The sequence below is a fragment of the Periplaneta americana genome, chromosome 11 (genome assembly GCF_040183065.1).
Source record: "Periplaneta americana isolate PAMFEO1 chromosome 11, P.americana_PAMFEO1_priV1, whole genome shotgun sequence".
Classification (NCBI taxonomy): Eukaryota; Metazoa; Arthropoda; class Insecta; order Blattodea; family Blattidae; genus Periplaneta; species Periplaneta americana.
The window spans coordinates 162,399,862-162,421,219 of record NC_091127.1 but is presented as its reverse complement, the minus strand read 5'-3'; the positions used below and the strand labels follow the sequence as shown (position 1 = coordinate 162,421,219).

The 21,358-nt window shown below is 33.4% G+C and overlaps 1 protein-coding gene across 2 annotated transcripts in view; it reads right to left on the bottom strand.

Annotated features, from left to right (window-relative positions):
• Positions 1 to 6,185: 6,185 nt before the first annotated feature.
• The window catches only part of LOC138709533 (esterase E4-like), a 124,527-nt gene continuing 109,354 nt past the window's right edge, over positions 6,186 to 21,358 (bottom strand). For both annotated transcript variants that reach the window (XM_069840362.1, XM_069840361.1), the window contains exons 8-10: positions 15,589 to 15,736; positions 9,532 to 9,664; positions 6,186 to 6,742 (exon numbers count right to left, since the gene is read on the bottom strand). In XM_069840362.1, the coding sequence (XP_069696463.1) occupies positions 6,556 to 6,742; positions 9,532 to 9,664; positions 15,589 to 15,736 (468 nt within the window). In that variant the 3' untranslated portion in view covers positions 6,186 to 6,555. The remainder of the gene's footprint in view (positions 6,743 to 9,531; positions 9,665 to 15,588; positions 15,737 to 21,358) is intronic.

The following is a 21,358-nucleotide window of genomic DNA, read 5'->3' as shown; positions in this document are numbered from 1 at the left end:
CCTTGAGCGGTATTTGCTATATGTCTTATCTGTTTATTTAGACCTTAATCTTAACTCGGTACCGCCACTTCTATATAGTACATTTTATGCTGAATAATCTCGCGATTTAAGCTAGATAAATGTAAGGGCACGTTATCTATACGCTTGGGGGCATGAAGCTAGTTCCTCTGCACTGGAATGTGGTTGAGTGATCGGCATCACGCTACGGCCGCATTTTACCCCTGTAAACATCAGGTATTCAGTTATATAGGAGGCTGAATCAACAACGGAGTCATTCTGGAAGTTTCGGCAAAAAGAAAATCCCGTCACAATCCGGGATTGAACTCAGGAGCATTCAATCCGTCGGCAGTTGCTTAAGTTAGATTCTTCATAAATACAGGAAGTAAGGGGTATAAGTGCCATTATTTTAACTGATGATTGTTCATGTTATAAGGGAGAAAAAATGTCCTCACAACTTTTTTTCTAATTGCAATATTTAACTATTTATTAAAGTTTACAATATTACGCGTTTGGCAACGTTGCTGGATGTGAAGGAGGGTGTTTACAAGTATACAGTACAGCTCAAGCGGTTACAGACATACCGGTACAAATCAGATGCTCTGTTCTAATGCAGGGGCGGGCCGTTGTTTACATAAAACGAATAGAAAATACAAACTTTCAATCTCATTAACAAAACTTTATGGTAAATTTCCATTTTATTTAACAGTATTGGCAATATTGGTCTATTTTTAATTGTACGTCTAAAAATAAACAATAGGCCTAATGGTTTACTGCACAAAATCACAAACGAGGTAAGATACTCCTGGTTTCTAATAATCGTTGAGAAACCGCTCAAAAGTTCGCTGAGTAGGTAACTTTCATTGCGGAAAACATTGACGGTACATCTTCTTGTTTCACTTGAATTACGACGACTTTCTCCATAAATTAATAACATATGATATTCTTAAACTGTGAATGACATTGTAAGTTGTTTATCGAATACCCTGTACTGAACTGTCATCTGCTCGGCAGTAGGCCTACAGCTATGGACAGGGAGCTTGAACTCTGCTGACTCGTACTTACGTCTGTGCAGACTACTGCTTGCTGAACACGTTGCCACGTCTCTCACGCCAGAATATTAACAAATTTAAGCATGTAATTTTATTTAATTTCGCGAAAACGTAATACAACACACAAATATTTATTTAAACTAATATTAACTCTGCTAGATGTACCTACTGATGTAATCGTTTTCGTAATTTTACTAACGGTATAAGCAGCATAACGCGAATATATTAAGAGAAGAAATATTGTTTTCTGGAAAAACTATCAAGTTTTGACCGTATGTTGTATGGACATTTTTTGATCCTGTAGACCGTCTCCGACGACTGTGAAAAGGACGGCACTTATACCTCTTACATCCTGTATAAAGTTTGCAATTTAATACTATAGTACACAAGTGTTGGGACCTATATGGAAAACTTCAATACAGAGTCTTCCTTGGAGTTTTGAGTACAATAATTGGTTAGGTATTATGTAACACAATGACTGCCAGTTTTTCATATTACGTCGGATTTAGATTCTTCAATGCCAGACCTCTACTACTGAGTCATCGGATCACAGCTAGCTTGGCACTAAATTGCGAATAAACGCAGAAAACCTAATACCGTAAAGTGGGGCTATTTGACTACGGCGGGGCTACTTGGACACAACGTGACATGTTGATACATTATATTTAATATCTACATTTTCAGTTAATTTTTTATTATTGTGTTTTATTTTCCTTTGTTACAAGTAGTTAATGATTAAAAATGGTGCGAACTTATAAAAAGACCACAGGGTCAAAACCCTTCATCAATTACAAAAGAAGAATAAGGGATAGAGGCAGTTAGAGCCGGGTTGTCGAAGAAAGGGGCAGCAGAAAAATTTAAAGTACCTCGGGCGACGTTAGTACGGAAAATACTAGGAAAGAATCTAGGACCTGTTGGACATCCAACTGTTCTAAGTAAAAAAATGTAATAATATAATTTGTTAACATTTGTAACCGTTTATGACGCACGTAACTGTGCATTATAAAATTAATATTTCACATATTTTTTCTCATCTATACTACAAATTAAAATGCATAATTCTGATTGTTCCGATATAAATTGCAATTGTTCAGTTATTAATGAAGTTAATGAGATTAAATACTTTGGTATAATATTATTGACAATCATTTAAAATAGAATAATCATATTCATTATATTTGTAATAAATTACGTAAAACATTATGTTACTTTGTTATTCTAAGAAATATTTTGTCAATTAACTGTTTACGTGTAATTTATTTAGCATTATTTCAATCTATATTTATGTATGGTATTATAGGTTGGGGTGGAAGTTATAAATCCAACCTTTATCCGTTAATTTTACTACAGAAAAAAGTATTAAAAACTTGTTTAAAAAAGCAGAACGCTTACCCAACTGAATTGTTGTTTAAACATCTCAAAATTTTCAACATTAAACAAATGTATTATTTTATTTTATGAAAATATTTTCATAGATATTTTAATACCTTTGAAAGGTATATACATAAATATAGAACTAAAAATAAATTTTCTGCATTTGTCTGAACCAAAATGTAAAACCACTGCAGCTTTTTATCATAGCATGAGTCAAGGTCCCAGATTATTAAACGAATTTTATTCCAATAATATTTCAACCACGAATCATCTCCAAATTAATAAAACAATAAAACAATTTCTATTGAATTTATAGTTTGTGTTTAAATATATTAAACACTATTTAATCTGTATTCACTCTCAATTTTAATTTTGTTTTTGTCTGTATTGGAATCCCCTCCTGAGCACGAGTCTTACTCATTCAGGAGTGAGCTAGTTTATCTTTCATTGTACTTATTAATTTGTATTCATTTCATACTTACTAGCAATAAAATAAATAAATAAATAAATCAATCAATAAAACAATAAATCATTAAATCAATAAATCAATAAATAAATAAATGAATAAAGAAATAAATGAATAAAGAAATAAATGAATAAAGAAATAAATGAATGAAGAAATAAATGAATGAAGAAATAAATGAATGAAGAAATAAATGAATGCAGAAATAAATGAATGAAGAAATAAATGAATGCAGAAATAAATGAATGAAGAAATAAATGAATGCAGAAATAAATGAATGAAGAAATAAATGAACAAAGAAATAAATGAATAAAAAAGAAATGAATAAAGAAAGAAATGAATAAAAAAGAAATGAATAAAGAAAGAAATGAATAAAGAAAGAAATGAATAAAGAAAGAAATGAATAAAGAAAGAAATGAATAAAGAAAGAAATGAATAAAGAAAGAAATGAATAAAGAAAGAAATGAATAAAGAAAGAAATGAATAAAGAAATAAATAAATAAAGAAGGAAATGAATAAAGAAGGAAATGAATAAAGAAGGAAATGAATAAAGAAGGAAATGAATAAAGAAGGAAATGAATAAAGAAAGAAATGAATAAAGAAAGAAATGAATAAAGAAAGGAATGAATAAAGAAAGAAATGAATAAAGAAAGAAATGAATAAAGAAAGAAATGAATAAAGAAAGAAATGAATAAAGAAAGAAATGAATAAAGAAAGAAATGAATAAAGAAAGAAATGAATAAAGAAATAAATAAATAAATACAGACTGAAGAGGAAGTTAACGGAGAAACCCTGAGTGGTGCCTATTCTACTTCAACTTATTTTTACTTCTAACTATATGATTGTTAAGGCCACTTTTAAAGTTTTGTAACAAAAGGTTTGTGAGAATGAATGAAAGTTCAATAAATTTTAATTTTCCTTTAAAATATTGCGAGAATAAATAACATTTCAATAAACCTTGGGCTTACTATTCCTTTAACATATTACTCTGGGTATATTACACACATATTCACAAAAATGATACAGTTCTAAAAACTGCTGCCACATAGTAAGGGGTGACACGAGCACCTAACAAGCATAACAAACGTTTTATGTCTAAAAACAGTTAGGTGACCAAGTAACCTCAAAACCGGAGCTATTGGGACACCTAATAAAATTGTTTTTGTTTAAGTTTGTGAAAGATATTTTTCAAATTTTATAACAACCCTGTAATCTTGTATGCCAAGTAGGTTCAGTGTATTTTTTTAATCGCTCTATTATAAAAATCCCATATTTTACATCGAAAAGTGTGCTAAAAAGATGTCCAAGTAACCCCACTTTACGGTACATTTAGAGACTTTTCGTCACACATAATTCAACTGAACTGGGACGAAATTGTCCAAATCTCGCTATTGCAATGGTGTTGGAATAATAAATAGGCTATAGAGTGTTAGTTGGAAGACCTGTGGGGAAAATACCTTTGGGGAGGCCAAGACGTGAATGAGAGGATAATATAAAAATAGATTTGAGGAAGATGGGTTATGATGGCAGGGACTGGATTAATCTTGCTCAGGATAGGGACAGATGGCGGGCTTATGTGAGGGCGACAATGAACCTCCGGGTTCTCTAAAAGCCATTTGTAAATAACTAATTTTAAAATTATAATCATGTAAATTCTTATTCTTTATTTATTTTTTTTCTGTCACCTTAACTTAGTATGTTTATGTATACTGTAGTGTACGGTACCGTTCGTTTGTTTGTTTGTTTTTGTTTTTATTCTTATTCTTTTTAAACTTTATGTGTAATTACATTTAACAGTTTAATCACAGTTGTGATTATTATTATTATTATTATTATTATTATTATTATATTTCCATGATCATGTGCAATATAATTATACCCATTCATTAAGAATGCTTGGTCTAATTAGATCTATAACTTATTCTTTTTCTACTCCGATGTGTCTATTAATTTTATGCTATACATTGGTCAGATCCAAGCTTGAATATGCATCTGTTGTATGGAACTCCTTTACTTCCACTGACTCGGCTAAATTGGAGAATATTCAAAGAAAATTTATTTCCTTGTGTTCTTATAGATTTTTACCAAATTCCGATGATTATAAATATGAGATTAACTGTAAATATTTTAACTGCTGCAGTTTATTTGCCAGACGTCAAGATCTTGATTATTTATTTTTTTGTAAAGTCATCAAGGGTGATATTGATTGTGATTCATTCATAAGCAATATCAGTCTTCGTATTCCTGCTAAGGGTTTAAGATTTCATAACATTTTTCATAATAGAAATTCAAAATCTCTCTCTCCAGTCTGCAGATGTATAAAATATGCTAATTAGCATGGATTAAGCTTGGATTCATTTAATGTGTAGTATATACTTTTTGAATTTATCACGATATATCCTTACTGTTATTATTGTCAAATATTGCTATTTATTTTGTTGCATTTGATCAAAGATTAATGATGACTATTATATTGATTGTATTCCATCTCACTGCCATTTCTATCATTCATTCTCATCATCATTTCTTCTGTTTTGTTTTGTTTTGTATCTTGTGCTAAACTGTAATTGGCCTTGTGCTGTTGTTTTGCACGTTAATATTCTAAATAAATAAATAAATAGATAGATAGATAGATAGATAGATAGATAGATAGATAGATAGATAGATAGATAGATAGATAGATAGATAGACAGACAGACAGATAGACAGAGAGACAGACAGACAGACAGATAGATAGATAAATAAGTAAATAAGTAAGTAAATAAATAAGTAAATAAGTTATTATTATTAGGCTATTATTATTATTATTATTATTATTATTATTATTATTATTATTATTATTATTATTATTGTTGTTGTTGTTGTTAGCCTATTATTTCACTTATTTTTTTTTTCTTCTATCCAGTTTTCATTCTTGTTCACACCCGACCTCAAGCATCTTGCTTTTTCGGGTGTGACCCAGTTACACTGTATTTATACAATAAGTTAAATTGTAATATGTAGGCTATTTTACTTTGAGATTGGTAATCAATTTCGAATTCTGAAGAATGTTCATATACGAGTATTACAATAATATTGTAAAATATTTGTTATTATATTTAATTTTTTGCTTGCAATAAAAAGTTGTAAAATCTTGTAAAAAAAAAGTAAGTATTCTGTACTTTAAATTAATGGGAAAGTCCCATTACAACTATATTCTGCAATAGATGCAGCATAAAAGTGTATCTGGGTGCGTTTTCAATGCGTAGCCCCAGAGTAGCACCGTTGAATAGGACATCATAAAGAAATTAACACAAAAGTAACAATGAAATAATATAATTTATTAACATTTGTAACCTTTTATGACGCCCGTAACTATGCATTACAAAATTAATATTTCACAAGATTGCTTCATTCTTGACTGTTTCATTTGACTTTCCTAACAGAGAATACCTAGAGACTAATGTGTATAAAAGTTGCTACGCTTTGAAACAGAGAATAGGCTTATCTTTACAGGAATATAGCACCGATTCATAAAAACTTGTAACGGATTTAATATAAATTAAATTACAGGTTAGCGAAGGCTGAAAATTGTAACATTTGTTAAAATTATTAACAATTTGATTAGAATTGTCAGCTCTTATTTTGTTTTGGATAATTATCTCTGATAATTGTACATAATAATAGTTCTTAAAGTTCGTCCTTTTTCTTATGGCCATCTGCTGTGAGCGCTATAGATGACCACAGCTTCAAATTCTCCTTCAGCAGATTACTTTTCACGCGCAGTCCTCTGGAATCAATGTGACCGTACTCCACAGATTTGGGCGAAGAAACTGGCCGCCATTTTACTAAGTTGCACGCCTCAGAAGTAGGATTTCTGGTAACAACAGTTTGCAGAAATAATACAGTAGATTAATTATAATAAGAATAAAATCAGAAGAAAGTTGAAGGTTTTAAGGAAAAATAATGTAACACATTTCTAATAATATTATACAGAGCGTTCGCCTACGGGTGGGGCCGGGAAAGCGGCATGTACTGATACGCCGCTTTGTGCACGCAGTTGTTGAGACACGCTGGACAATCAAGGTCGAGAAGTTATCAGTTGTGAGCCAGATGTTGCAGTATTTAACACATACAGCGCAGTTTCTTGACACAGTTGCTTAAATATTCAGCGTGTGTGTAAAATTTGTTAACAATGCAAAACGCAAAATTCACGCTTGAACAGAGAGTTTTTATGTATGATGCATATGTGAAAACAGAGTCATGTAGAGAGGTGCGTAGGCAATTTGAAGTGAAATATCCGGGTGCTCCAATTCAGGGTAGAGAAACTGTTAGACGTCTTGTTAACAAATTAAGGACAACAGGGTCGATAAATGCTACAATTCCTAAGCGAAAACAAGGAGTATTGACGGAAGAAAAAATTGATGAAATCAGTGCATCACTTACACGCTCTCCTAATAAATGTCTAAGACGTGTTTCACAGGAAGTTAGTGTTTCAAAAACATCAGTCTTTACTGCTGCTGAACTTTTAAAATTAAAACCCTACAGAGTATAGTATAGAAAGCGGAAGCTTACGGATATACGATTCCCGCAAGCGACACCGCAGGCAGGCCGCTTTCCTGGCTCCACCCGTAGGCGAACGCTCTGTATATATATATATATATATATATATATATATATATATGTATATATATATATAATAAGGCAGATGCATTAATTGTGGTACATTGGTATTCAAATATAATTAACCTACAATTTTCTGAACGTGTAAGCGGACTTTCTAACTACGGGATAAGTCAGAACCAAAGATATAAAAAAATTGACAGACTTTGAAATAGTTGCGTTAGTTCTCAATAGGTGACACTATTATTTCGACGGGTAAAAAAGTATTCGGGAAAATGTCGATGTAGACTAGGTATAAATTATTATCACAATTGACGGAGTCAGCGGTTTCCCGCTACATCTAGTGCTTTTTCACAATCATTAGAGGGGATGTAATTTTATATTTTATAATAAGGATATATTTACAGTATATAGTATTGGTGACAATGCCTGTTATCTTCGCTGTCTATTCATAGAAGTAATAACATGGATGAATATATAATAGGATGCGAAACTTACTGAGTTTCCCGTAACACATACTAGAGACGCTGTTGTAGAAATTGATCTTGCTGCCACCTGTTGGGAGGAGGGGCGTTATTACATCTAGCAGCGCACCAAGTAGCGAAAAGAGTAACTAATTACTCCATGCATTTAGCAGCGCACCTGGTGACGAAAACGTTAAACTCTGCAGAAAGTATTCCCTCCCAGCCTCATCAATATTCAAAACGAACCAAATTTAAAATAAAACATTTACAGTTTTATTCCTCACAGCATCTTCTACTGAAAATTCTTACCGGAGCCAACAGGAAGATAAAAGAGACGATCTATTTTACACCACCCAATTAAAATATAACCACACAGGGACAAAAAATAAAGTAAAAGGTTAGATAATTGGGATTGTATTCTTTGGGTATTTATTGTACAGCGCAATGGAAAAGTCTGCAAGAACTACTTAGATAGTTCAATTTATTATATTACTATTACTTTACAATACATTCAACAACGCTATTTTTACAACGTCCATGAACATCACTGTTTATACACACACTGCTTATACACACGTAGTATCACTTTATGTTCACTTATTAGCAAGTTTCTGTCTGCCATCTTGTCTCTTCGAGCATATCGAGCAGTATCTCGAACGGATAAATAGAGAACTCTGGGTAATGTACCCAACACGTAGTTCTAATGTTCACCACCTACGACGTTGGGCGCTGATCATCTTATTTCAGACCCCCGCCGCCAGATGGTGCTGACCGCAGTTTCGCACCCTATTATATATTTATCCATGGTAATAACTAAAGAAGCGACACTTACACGAACGAATTATCAAACACTATCGATGAGCGGAGTCACGTATCTTTGAACGTCAGTGTACAGGTAACAAAAATTATTATAATGATGGTGTGGATAGTGGTAATGGGATTTTTACATCCAGATTTCTTACAAATTAAAATATGAGCTGCAATTGAGGGCATGGCCCGAATAAGGGCGTATAACGAAAAATGTTGTTTTCAAATAAACGTGGTTTACATGTTAAGGAGCTTGCTACGTCGATCGACTTCAAGTTAAACAAACATTCAGGAAAAAAGTAAATGTAATACAGGAAACTGCTGAGAAACAGCATTGCGTGTTTGTAATAACTTTGTGAAACTTTTTGTACGCCCTTTTTTCGACAACAAAGTTATTTATAATTAATATGCTTAACAAATTTGTAAACCCCGACAAACTGGTTTATTGAAGGATATAATATATTTTTCATCAGTTATATCACAGTTTCTTAAATCATAATCTTCCCTTTGCATTTATTATACTTCAATAATTGCACACTCTAATAGAAATAGAGTAGATAACTTAACATATTACTCGCATCACAGTATTACCAACCTTTATCCTACCTACAGGATTACAAGTATTGAACTCGACATGTCTTTAATTAGACAGGTTTCAACTTACCCCCATGTCTGGTAACAATGTGAGGAATTTTGTAAGCGTAACGTTGAGAAATATTATGCATCTCTTTAAAGTAATACAAAATCAACATATTAATTTCTAATTACTTACCCTGTACGTGCAAAATTGGTCCAGATTGTTGTCATTATGTCCACCATTTCGTCATCTTCCGTAGTTTTTGTCGAATTAGAAAATATGTGGTCTTGTGGAAACAGGTACATCAACTCGTCCATATGGCAGACCCCTGAAATAATGCACGATGTCTTGTTATGTTATGTAGGCTACTGTATTTAGAAGAAATGCAGTTATACTGTTTTCGCTGTAAGAAAAATCATAATGTAAACATAAGCACGTTGCTGTCATACCCGTGATTGGCTCCCAGTTGAGACACTCACATGACGCAGGAAAATATAGTTCGTATTTGGAAACCATAATCTTGTATTATTTGAAAATAAAAAATTCAATTCTAGTTGTTAAATACGATAAAACATACAACTTCACTCATATGTAAAACGCTATGTAAAAGAAAAACTACTTTTATATTTTGTTATGTACTATGAATGCGGATGAACACCAACTACTTCGTACATTAATTTTACCTTTAACTCTATTAAATATAGAATATAATCTAAATTTAACAGAAGAAATACTGAAAACAGAAGTAAACACTGAAATAATGAAACAATTGTCTTTAGAGACAATTAATATTAGGTACTCTCCACAAAACTGGCTTCATTTATACACCGACGGATCCTTGATCTCCAGAGATCAAGGTGCCGGTGCAGGTGTTACGTGCTGTCTCTTCTCACTTTATAGATCTCTTGGATATGGAACAACAAGTTTTGATAGAGAAATCGTTGCAATAAGTGAAAGTCTCAGGAATCTTCTATGCCACATCAATAAATTTAAGAATGCAGTTATATTGGCAGACTCCAAAGCAGCTATTCTATCAATAGTCTCTAAACACACACCTTCATCTCAAACAGCAGAAATAACGAAAATGCTCTTTCAATTAATATCACTCAATAAAAGAATTGTATTCCAATGGATACCATCCCATTGTGGAATCCTGGGAAACGAGAATGCGGATGCATTAGCAAAGAAGGGCAGCACTGCTATTTACAGACCTGTTACTAAATCTACGTATTACTCTGTGAAAAGATTGATTAAATCTACATACTTAGACTTCAACAAACAAAATTTGATAACACAATCCCATGGGAAAAAATGGAACTCTCTGCATCATAATCCACAGTTGACTCCCGATTTACCACGAAAATCGTCTGTAGCTGCATTTAGATTGGCAACAGGCCATGATTGTTTGGCCAAACACCTGCATAGAATTGGAATATATCAGTCCCCTAACTGCCCATTGTGCAACTCAAACCAAGAAATGGATTCGGAACACCTCAAAATCTGTGCTTCATTGGCTGACCATGATAATATGTTTGAAAAATATTGGAGTGCAAGAGTCAAATGACTTTATTGTCAAACGCCTGGCATTAGAAAACAACAACATTAATTTTACAAGTGTAGAGCGGAATTTCGTAACGATTGTAGGGAGATTTCGACTTTTCGCGGTGGTAGAACTGGAGACAGAATTGTACCGGTACATTTTTCTTTGCAGACTTTTCTAGGTTGTTCCTCGCTGTTCTCAAAACGGACTGTGAGATCTAGAATAAGTCTACAATTTTTTTTTGTCTATAACAGTGATATCTGCTCTTCGATATGTCAGCGGAAAGGCACACAATTTCCTCGTACACTTCATGCTTATCAGCCCGGCGAAGTCAATGGAATACCGGATACCGGAAGTTTTCGGCGTATTGATATTATAACATTTAAACCTGGAGAGACAAAATGTTTTATTCTGGATCCGACCATCATATTCGAGACGCATCAGAATCAACCCAAGGAGGTTAATCTAAAGGACAATTTATGATCTAACTATCCTTATTACTAAACATCATATAAACTCAGGGATATAGAAGTCATCGGATTAATGGTGGGCGCTAGAGGGACCACAACAAAATAATTCGTGTCATTCTGTCATAAATTTGGAGTCCCAACAACAACAATTGAAGACCTCCCTCAAAGAAGGTTGTATATCATACACTTTTCCATATGATATACAACCTTCTTTGAGGGAGTTCTTCAATTAAGGAAATTTCTATGATAGCTTTGAAGAGTTCTCTGCAGATTTTACGGCGACACTTGTACTTCAATTCAAATTACAGTTGAATTTTCTCATTATATTTTATTTTTTATCTGTTTTTCATTTTACTGCAAATTTTCATTATTGTAAAACATTATCTACTGTAAATTTTAGGTTATTGTAAGCAAACTTCTTGTAAGACATTTTTAAATGTTACTGTTTAACATTCTTTGTCTTTGGCAATCTCATCAAGTTCAGGAAGATTTGATATTTATTTGAAGAGTCCACTGCAAGAATGATGGATGTCATTTGGAATGCATTTTGCAGGAGAAGCAATTGAAAGTTTGAAATGCTTAGCGCTCAAAGCTTAACTGTGGTTTTCCGATCATTACTGGACAATGACTATCAGTGTTAATGCCATATGACTCTCTATGTACATTCTATATGTCTTAAGCTAAGCATTGACAGTCTGGGTTCATTTTCGACAAGAAAGTGACATCCATCATTCTTGCAGTGGACTCTTCATTTATTTTTCAGGGAAACTTGCGAGTACAAATAGACGAATCTGTACTTGCAACATTCTGTGAATTCATTGAGCTGAAGACGTATAGTTTCCCGTAAAATGTCTGTATTTAATACGTTATACCGTAAATGTATGTGAGGAGCAATTAATCAATCATATGATACCCATTGAAAGGAATTTCTGACACAGAAAATGTAAAATTTAATACATTAATGAATGACAAAATACGATTTGGTGCAACTTGTTATTGTTACAATCCTTTCTGAATAGGAGAATACGCATTTTGAAGCAATTTCAATTCTGAAAGATGTAGCAGACGTCTCAATAAGGCCTCCTCGGAGCACTTCCTCCTCTCTCTATTTTTTTTAATGTAAGAGTGGAACAAGATGCGGGAGCAGTTCGTGTATCTCCGGATGACGTCATTGACCGCGACGTTTGAATAAACATCTGCAACCACTACTAAGTTGTGTCCATCTCCGAGGAAAGGATGTCCTTATTACCGCAAATGTATGAAGGAATAAAAGCTTTCGTAGGGAGAGTGAAATTATGGGAGTCGCAAGTTTCAGTGGCTAACTGTTACCACTTTATTAATCTAAAATTGTTACCTGATTTGAATCGAGACCAGTGTAACAAATATAATGAAGTACTGAAGGACTTGAGAAAATAATCTGAGACCAGATTTAAGATTATTTGTGAATGACTAAGATGTTTTGGTTATTTTAAATTATTGAAAGCATCACGAACTATATTATTTAACTATTACCAATTCCAAGTAAGATCATGATAAATAATACTTTAATTGAACGTGTTAATTCATTTAACTATTTAGGTTATAACCTCTCTTACATCACTGATGAAGATATGTCAAACAAAATATCTAAATTTATAAAAATCACTGGCGTCATTAACGCCGTCTTCAAATCCTCCCATGTTCAGAAACATACAAGACTAGGGGTGGAATTCATAGTCGTCACTTAAAAAATGAGTGAACCCTTAAGTAATAAGTGTTTGCTTATAATAAGGGAACCCTTATGTCAATTCCGAATTCATAGACAACACTTATTTTCACGTAATGAGTGCTCACTTACAGCGCCGGACATGACGTCATAACAAAAGCTGACTCTCATTGAACTAATCGAAAGCAGCTCTACATGTGGAGTTGCTATGACAACGAGTTATCAATATTATTGTACTGAATAAGTTGTATACAGCAATAGTTTCATGATATGTTAAATTCTAGTTGCGTGTTAGTCATAGTTATAATCAGATATCCTACTAATTGGAACACGTGTTCTGTAGTAGTGAATTTCTTAAATAAATTAATTAAGCCTATTAGGCCTACTATATAATACTGTATATTGAATTTATTAACATAGTGTTATATTTACTCTATAATTTGCCAATTATAGCTACATTTTACATTTTTGGCAATGATATCTATACTTAACCCCTTTTAATTTATTTTTATTTAGTATTTTTCATTTATATCTAGATCTGTGTCTTTTATTTAGGTAGTATCTACTTGTTTTTTTTTAATTTTTAATTTGTAATTAACCTTGTATCTGCTTTATCTCTTCTTTTCATGTTATATGCAATTCTATGTTTTTTTAACAAATATCTGTACTGTCTATTGTAATTGGGGCTTTGCCCTGTTATATAAATAAATAAATAAATAACGATCAATTTGGCTAGAGCAAGAACTTGGAATTGATCTGAAAACGATATCGCTTCTTAAATTTCAGTTCACTATACATTTCCAGAGGATTCTCCATGTCTCTAATATACCTTTTTGGGACACATATTTTCCTCATTTCGTTCAACAAACTCCACAAAATCCTCAAAATCATTCTCAGTATACATTTTGAAAATGAGTGGTCACTTAAGGGTACAGATCTGCTCACTTAAGTAATCACTCATTATGTGAATGAGGGACAACTATGAATTAGAAATGAGTATAAGTAACCACTTAAGGGTTCACTCATTTATAAGTGACGACTATGAATTCCGCCCTAAAGGTATATAAAACACTAGCTCGACCGGTCCTCACTTACGGTAGCGAGGCATGGACAATCAGAAAAGCTCATGAGCAAAGGCTGACGACAGCTGAAATGAGGTTCATGAGACGAACAGCGGGATGCTCTTTGCTGGAACACCGTAAAAATGTGGACATATTGCAGGAACTCAAAATGGATCCTATAGTTAATTTTGTTCAACAATATCGACTTCAGTGGAAAAAAACATGTCGAAAGGATGGATCGCACTAGATGGCCTAAACAGATTCTTACTTATGTACCAAGAGGAAAGAGGAAATTGGGAAGACCACGAAAGCGCTGGCATGAGACCGTAACAGATCCTGTAGGGTCTAATACGTGAGGGATATGATGATGATATATTAATATTGACGTATCATAAAAATACGTAATGTAACAAGCAACAACTTTAATTGAAATTGTATTATTGTTTAATTGAATTTTATTTCATTAAATATACCTAGTGTAAACTTAAAAAAAAGAGAGATACCAAAAACCATTTACTAGAAATGAAGTATTGTTGTTATTTAGTCAACTGTCCGAAGAAAGGTCTGAACCTCACAAGTGATACCAAGATAATGGGGTAAGATGGCCAGTTCCTTGTGCTTAAATAATTACGTAACATGTATGGTTCTTCATGCTTCAGATATCTTATTTTTACTCATTGATATATAATTAGAAAATAAATTTATTATTATTATTATTATTATTATTATTATTATTATTATTATTATTATTATTGCAAACTACTTAAGAAATTTTATTCCTTCCGAAAACAACCATCTATTGTGACAGTACAACTCAAAAGTGCAGCATTGTGGAATTTCTCCCGCGACAGTAACAACTTAGCTCGCTCATGCTTGTAACATTAATCAGCGATCGGCTATCTTCGTGTATTGCGCTTATCTCTTCAGCTGACTACGCTATCTACATTTGCTCTCTCTAACAACTTTCATACTTTGGCCTTGAGACGCCTGGGTAGAGGGTATATATTTTATTTTATTGAGTTATTTTACGACGCTGTATCAACATCTAGGTTATTTAGCGTCTGAATGAAATGAAGGTGATAATGCCGGTGAAATGAGTCCGGGGTCCAGCACCGAAAGTTACCCAGCATTTGCTCGTATTGGGTTGAGGGAAAACCCCGGAAAAAACCTCAACCAGGTAACTTGCCCCGACCGGAATTCGAACATGGGCCACCTGGTTTCGCGGCCAGACGCGCTGACCGTTACTCCAAAGGTGTGGACTAGAGGGTATAAAATAGTGTAAAAATCATTCATTTATTTTCCAAACGAACAAGATACAGTTCGATAAATTACTCCTCATGTTACGAACTCCTGAAGTCGTATAATAATCTACTCGGCCTAAGAAAAATACTCTTGTATATTGAGTTTCTACGTTCCTTGCGGGGTGCTGAGCCTATGTTTCACTTTAAATTTCCCATGTTCTGTTTTCTAACTCACCGTAATCCTCGTTCGTGCCTCCAAAAATTGAGCTGAAGCTGTTCTCGCCTCTGTAGTCGAAGTAGTAGTAGTACACAGTGGCGCCCGCCTTGGAATGAAGTTTCACACCAGAGTCCATGTCAATGGAGAAATACAGGTCTGTGTACATCTGGTTCAATAGAATAAAAGACCCATAGGTCAAGACTGAAGAAAACTATTTTAAATCATTATCACAAAATAATTCATTATATTCTCTACAAAAACTCAACCATACTGCGAGCATCACTAATTACATTGAAGGTGTTTCTACCTCAATCACAGTAAAATGCTTGCGTGGTGTGGCAGATCACTGATTAAACAACTTTTCTATCACGCAACAATGGGAACAGATGCATTATAGGGAAATACCTTACTATAATAATAATAATAATAATAATAATAATAGTAATAATAATAATAATAATAATAATAATAATACTAAACTGCCCCCCATTGAGGGTATTACTTACTTACTTACAGATGGCTTTTAAGGAACCCGAAGGTTCATTGCCGCCCTCACATAAGCCCGCCAGCGGTCCCTATCCTGTGCAAGATTAATCCAGTCTCTATCATCATACCCCACCTCCCTCAAATCCATTTTAATATTATCCTCCCATCTACGTCTCGGCCTCCCTAAAGGTCTTTTTCCCTCCGGTCTCCCAACTAACACTCTATATGCATTTCTGGATTCGCCCATACGTGCTACATGCCCTGCCCATCTCAAACGTCTGGATTTAATGTTCCTAATTATGTCAGGTGAAGAATACAATGCGTGCAGTTCTGTGTTGTGTAACTTCCTCCATTCTCCTGTAACTTCATCCCGCTTAGCCCCAAATATTTTCCTAAGCACCTTATTCTCAAACACCCTGAACCTATGTTCCTCTCTCAGAGTGAGAGTCCAAGTTTCACAACCATACAGAAGAACCGGCAATATAACTGTTTTATAAATTCTAACTTTCAGATTTTTGGACAGTAGACTGGATGATAAGAGCTTCTACTATACCCATTGAGGGTATATTAAATTTAAAAGAAAAGGGGGAAACAAAGAAAATTGCGTGGAACATTACAATTGCTATTAATGTGGCACCATGTGATTAATTAGGATTTGGCAGGATTTTTTTAACACAATTATCACAATGTCATCCCTCAGAGATGTTGGCAGAGCAAACTGCCGCCGAAAATCTTCGAAAAAAGCTGGTACTGTATAGTCCCTCGAGCACCTATGAGCAAGCCGAATATCTCAACGTGAATTAAGGCATATTTCAGCTTGAAATAGTTGACTGTAGGCTCATAGATCGACTTCTTCTCAAGGTGGACCTCGGCTGACTGATGACATTCTACTTCAAAACGTATCGTGGGGTCCACAATGATGCCCTGTTTAGTGTCAGCATTGTACGCTAAAATATCTACTCGTCTCGTTGACCCATTTTCAGCTAGACAGGAGATTTCTTCTACTATCCAGCCCTTAGTTCTTAATGCGGCAGATGTATACTAGCAGCATTGACGTGAGTGCGAAAAATCGCGGACCTGACATCTAGCGCAGAGGGATGGAGTACGACCACATATACAAATATTAACATAGCGAGATTCGGACTATTGTTTAAAACGTGAGTTACTAATGTGGAATTATATATGAAACACTTAAGAAATGTTGAATAATATTTAATGTAAAATTATTATTTTATATCAAAGCTGCATTTTATGAGAAATATTGCATAATTCATATTTCCGTCATTAATTGTTACATATTTTTTTCTTTGGTTTACCGAGATAAAATCAATCTGATATTAGGAATGAATTTACAGTAATGTTTTATATACGCATTGCTGGCAACTGCAAAGATAAAATTGATAGTAATCTGATCTTTGTAATAATAATTAGTAAAGGCATGTTGACAACAATAAAACTTAATTTGATAAAACCTTAATATCCAATACATTTTAACTTCTGTTTATTTATTAGGTCTAAATAAAAAAAACTAATTTGTATTTTTCTACGAGTATAAACAACTACAAGACATGCTTTAAATAGAATCATTCTACGACATTATACAGAAATTTACAGAAAACTTTCATAAGGACTTGCTGTACCACCCCAATCCTCTGATAAGAGCCCTGGCAATAAGAGTATAAAATAACAACTATTATCAAGATCGGTCACCTCAACTAAAAATATAAATGTTCCTGTTTGTTAACCATCTCTGTTAAAGTAAAAGCCTTTTAAGGCTGACACTTATGTACCATACATGTTCCTGAATAATTTCGAGGGAAAAATTGTTCCGGAGCCGGGTATCGAACCCGGGACCTTTGGTTTAACGTACCAACGCTCTACCACTGAGCTACCCGGGAACTGTAACCGACACCGATCCAATTTTTCCCTCTATATCCACAGACCTCAAAGTGGGCTGACAACCGTCAAGCAACCAACTTCGAGTGCACACTAACTCCGTGTGACTTAAATTGTGGTTTTCTGTTAACGAACAGTGACGTGTATTATGCAAATCAAGCTTTCAGGTATAACTCCCTGTAAAGTTAATTTGAATAATTTCGAGCTCAGTTGGTAGAGCGTTGGTACGTTAAACCAAAGGGCCCGGGTTCGATACCCGGCTCCGGAACAATTTTTCCCTCGAAATTATTCAAATCAACTTTACAGGGAGTTATACCTGAAATCTTGATTTGCATACATGTTCCTGTTAATAAAAAAAAACTTCTAGCTCTTTGGTATTATTATAGTAAGGTATTTGATATAGGGGCTACCCATCAGACATTATACGCAAAAAAAGATTAGCGGAAGCACTGCCATCGTGATCTAGACCAGGCCGTAATGCAGGATGTGTGACGTCACTCGATGAGTTGGGCTTTTCTATTTGAGTATACGGAGCTGAGTGAAATGTATTACTTTATAGCGTGTCGGCGCTCAATTTTATTTAGTGTAATGTGTATATAAGATACGTTCACTTCTTACTGCATAATATGTTGCAGAAATAATTACAAAACTGTGTTATTTTAATGTGAACGGAGTTTTACATGTTAACATAACCTGTTTGCATCAACATTTTAAGTTTGGAATGGAAGCTATTTTGAGATTTAATAAAGAAGAATTATTTATATTGTGATTTTAATTTAGCACATCTATCTTCCTTACTTGTAGGTAGAAAATTTACCACAGTCCCTCCTATGAAATAAGTGTAGGTACGTACGGTTGTGTGTTACTTCATCTGGTAGGTTAGATAAATAGAATTCAGTACGATCCAGTATAGTAGGGAACAAATAAATAATACAATTAAATTGTTATTCAATGCAATGTGTGCATAAGTTCCGGCTAGTTCCATTCATTTGTTGCATAATGTGGCAGGAATAATTATAAAACTGTGTTATTTTTATGTGAAGAGAATTCACCATGTTAACATAACCTATTTGCGCCAACATTTTAAGTTGAGAACGAAAGCTATTTTGAGATTTAATAAAGAAGAATATAATTAGGATAAACTTCAGAACACGGTTATCTTCCTTACTTATAGGTAGAAAATTCACCACAGTCCCTCCTATGAAATGTACATACGGTTATATTACTTAACTAGGGTTAAACGAGCGCTGAGGTATAATTACGATAACTTCTGAACTGAAAACAGTTGAATTTATTTTTTGTGGAGATGCATTTCATCCTCTAAGCAAGGCATAATAAAAGCCTGAACTAACCGAACTAATTAGTATATGCAAGGTGTATGAATACGAAGGGAACTACCTCAGCGCTAGTTTAGCCCTGGTAACCTATTAAACTAATCAGACTGAAGTACCGTATGAAACGAATAAATACAATTGAAGTGTAGACAAATTGCATTTACAAGTTATACGTAGCGTTATGCTTAATTATGATGCATAATTGCGAATATAGAAATAATGCAAGTAGGCCTACTGATAGAGTAAACATAACCTATAATGTCGACACATCAAAATATGCGTGCAATGCAACTTAAAATTGTTGAAACGTGCGTAAATGAATGTGCAAGAATTTCGTAATGAAGCGAGCGTGCTTTATTTCAATTAATTACAATACTAGATACTGTAACAGTAATGAAAACTATAAGGTAAGTATAATTTTTCATAATATACTATATGTATCTCGCGTTTAGTTCAAATTGTGCATATTATCAAACGTCGTATTATTTATAATGTAGATTATTCACACATAAGAAGGGCGCAATAATTTAAATTTAATAAAACAAATACGGTAAACTAACAATAATGGATTAGACAAGAGTAACATCAGTAACGCTGCACTTAGGCCTAATCGTAATTTACCTTACATTCCAGTCAATGTTTCACTTTCATGTGTATATTATTACACATATTTACTGTTTATAACACCAAAAATTCACTTAACCACATAAGGGCGCAATATTTAATCGAAATAAAGACAGGTATTACACATACGAACTTTGCCTGCAACAACGTAATTTTCACACCAAAAATAATATTATACCTTACGCTGATAGAGTAAACATAACCTATAATGTCGACACATCAAAATATGCGTGCAATGCAACTGAAAATTGTTGAAACGTGCTTAAATGAATGTGCAAGAATTTCGTAATGAAGCGAGCGTGCTTTATTTCAATTAATTACAATACTAGATACTGTAACAGTAATGAAAACTATAAGGTAAGTATAATTTTTCATAATATACTATATGTATCTCGCTTTTAGTTCAAATTGTGTGTATTATCAAACGTCGTATTATTTATAATGTAGATTATTCACACATAATAAGGGCGCAATAATTTAAATTTAATAAAACAAATACGGTAAACTAACAATAACGGATTAGACAAGAGTAACATCAGTAACGCTGCACTTAGGCCTAATCATACAAAATTAAAAAAATTAAATAAAAAAATGTAAACAGTTTGTTACTACTATTGTGATTTTAGTCACTTAGTATTATAATTTTGGTCCATGGAAAAAATATGTTTTACTATTACTACCGTTATTTCCATTTTGAAGTAGGCTACAAGTCAACAATATAAAACTGACTTAATTTAGAAGTTGGCAACATATTTTATGTCGATTATAACAACAATACATATGGGCTATTCCGTCTCAAATCGACCGAAATATAGAGAAAACTGACCTTGCAATTTTTAAATACAATGAAACTTTTTCTGTCCGTAGACAACTGTGATACAATGCTTTGTGCAAAGTTTGAGGCATCAGAACTTCATAGTGTTTAAATTAATAATATTTTAATTTATCGTATTTTCATAAAATTTACAACTTTAAACTGTTGTGGCTCCGAAATCCTTTCACCCAATGATCAAAATCATGGTTTATTTTGATGCTGAGAAATTAAAGTTTATATTGACATGTAAACAGTTTTTCTTACTCTTTATGGAAATGGAGAAATTCAGATTTTTCTTCATTAAGACGCCTTTGACCACGAAACAATATTTTTTAAAATATATGATTAGATTCCGCATTGAAAGTACAAATCAAATAAACACATATTGGTTACTGGTGGTACATTGATAAGAAAGTATTGAAAATTTCAAATCAATAAAATAAATAGTACGCGTGTGAACTAACCAGCTGACTGTGAGACGGGAGATAGTCGAGATAAGCAAGCCCAGGAGACATAAACACGTGATGTGTCGTCTAGCAGTCATGGCTGGGCTAGCTTTATCACAAGTTTTCATAAACACAGGAGTAAAATGACGCCCAACGCTCGCTTATCTTCAGCTCTCGGCCAGTGCGTG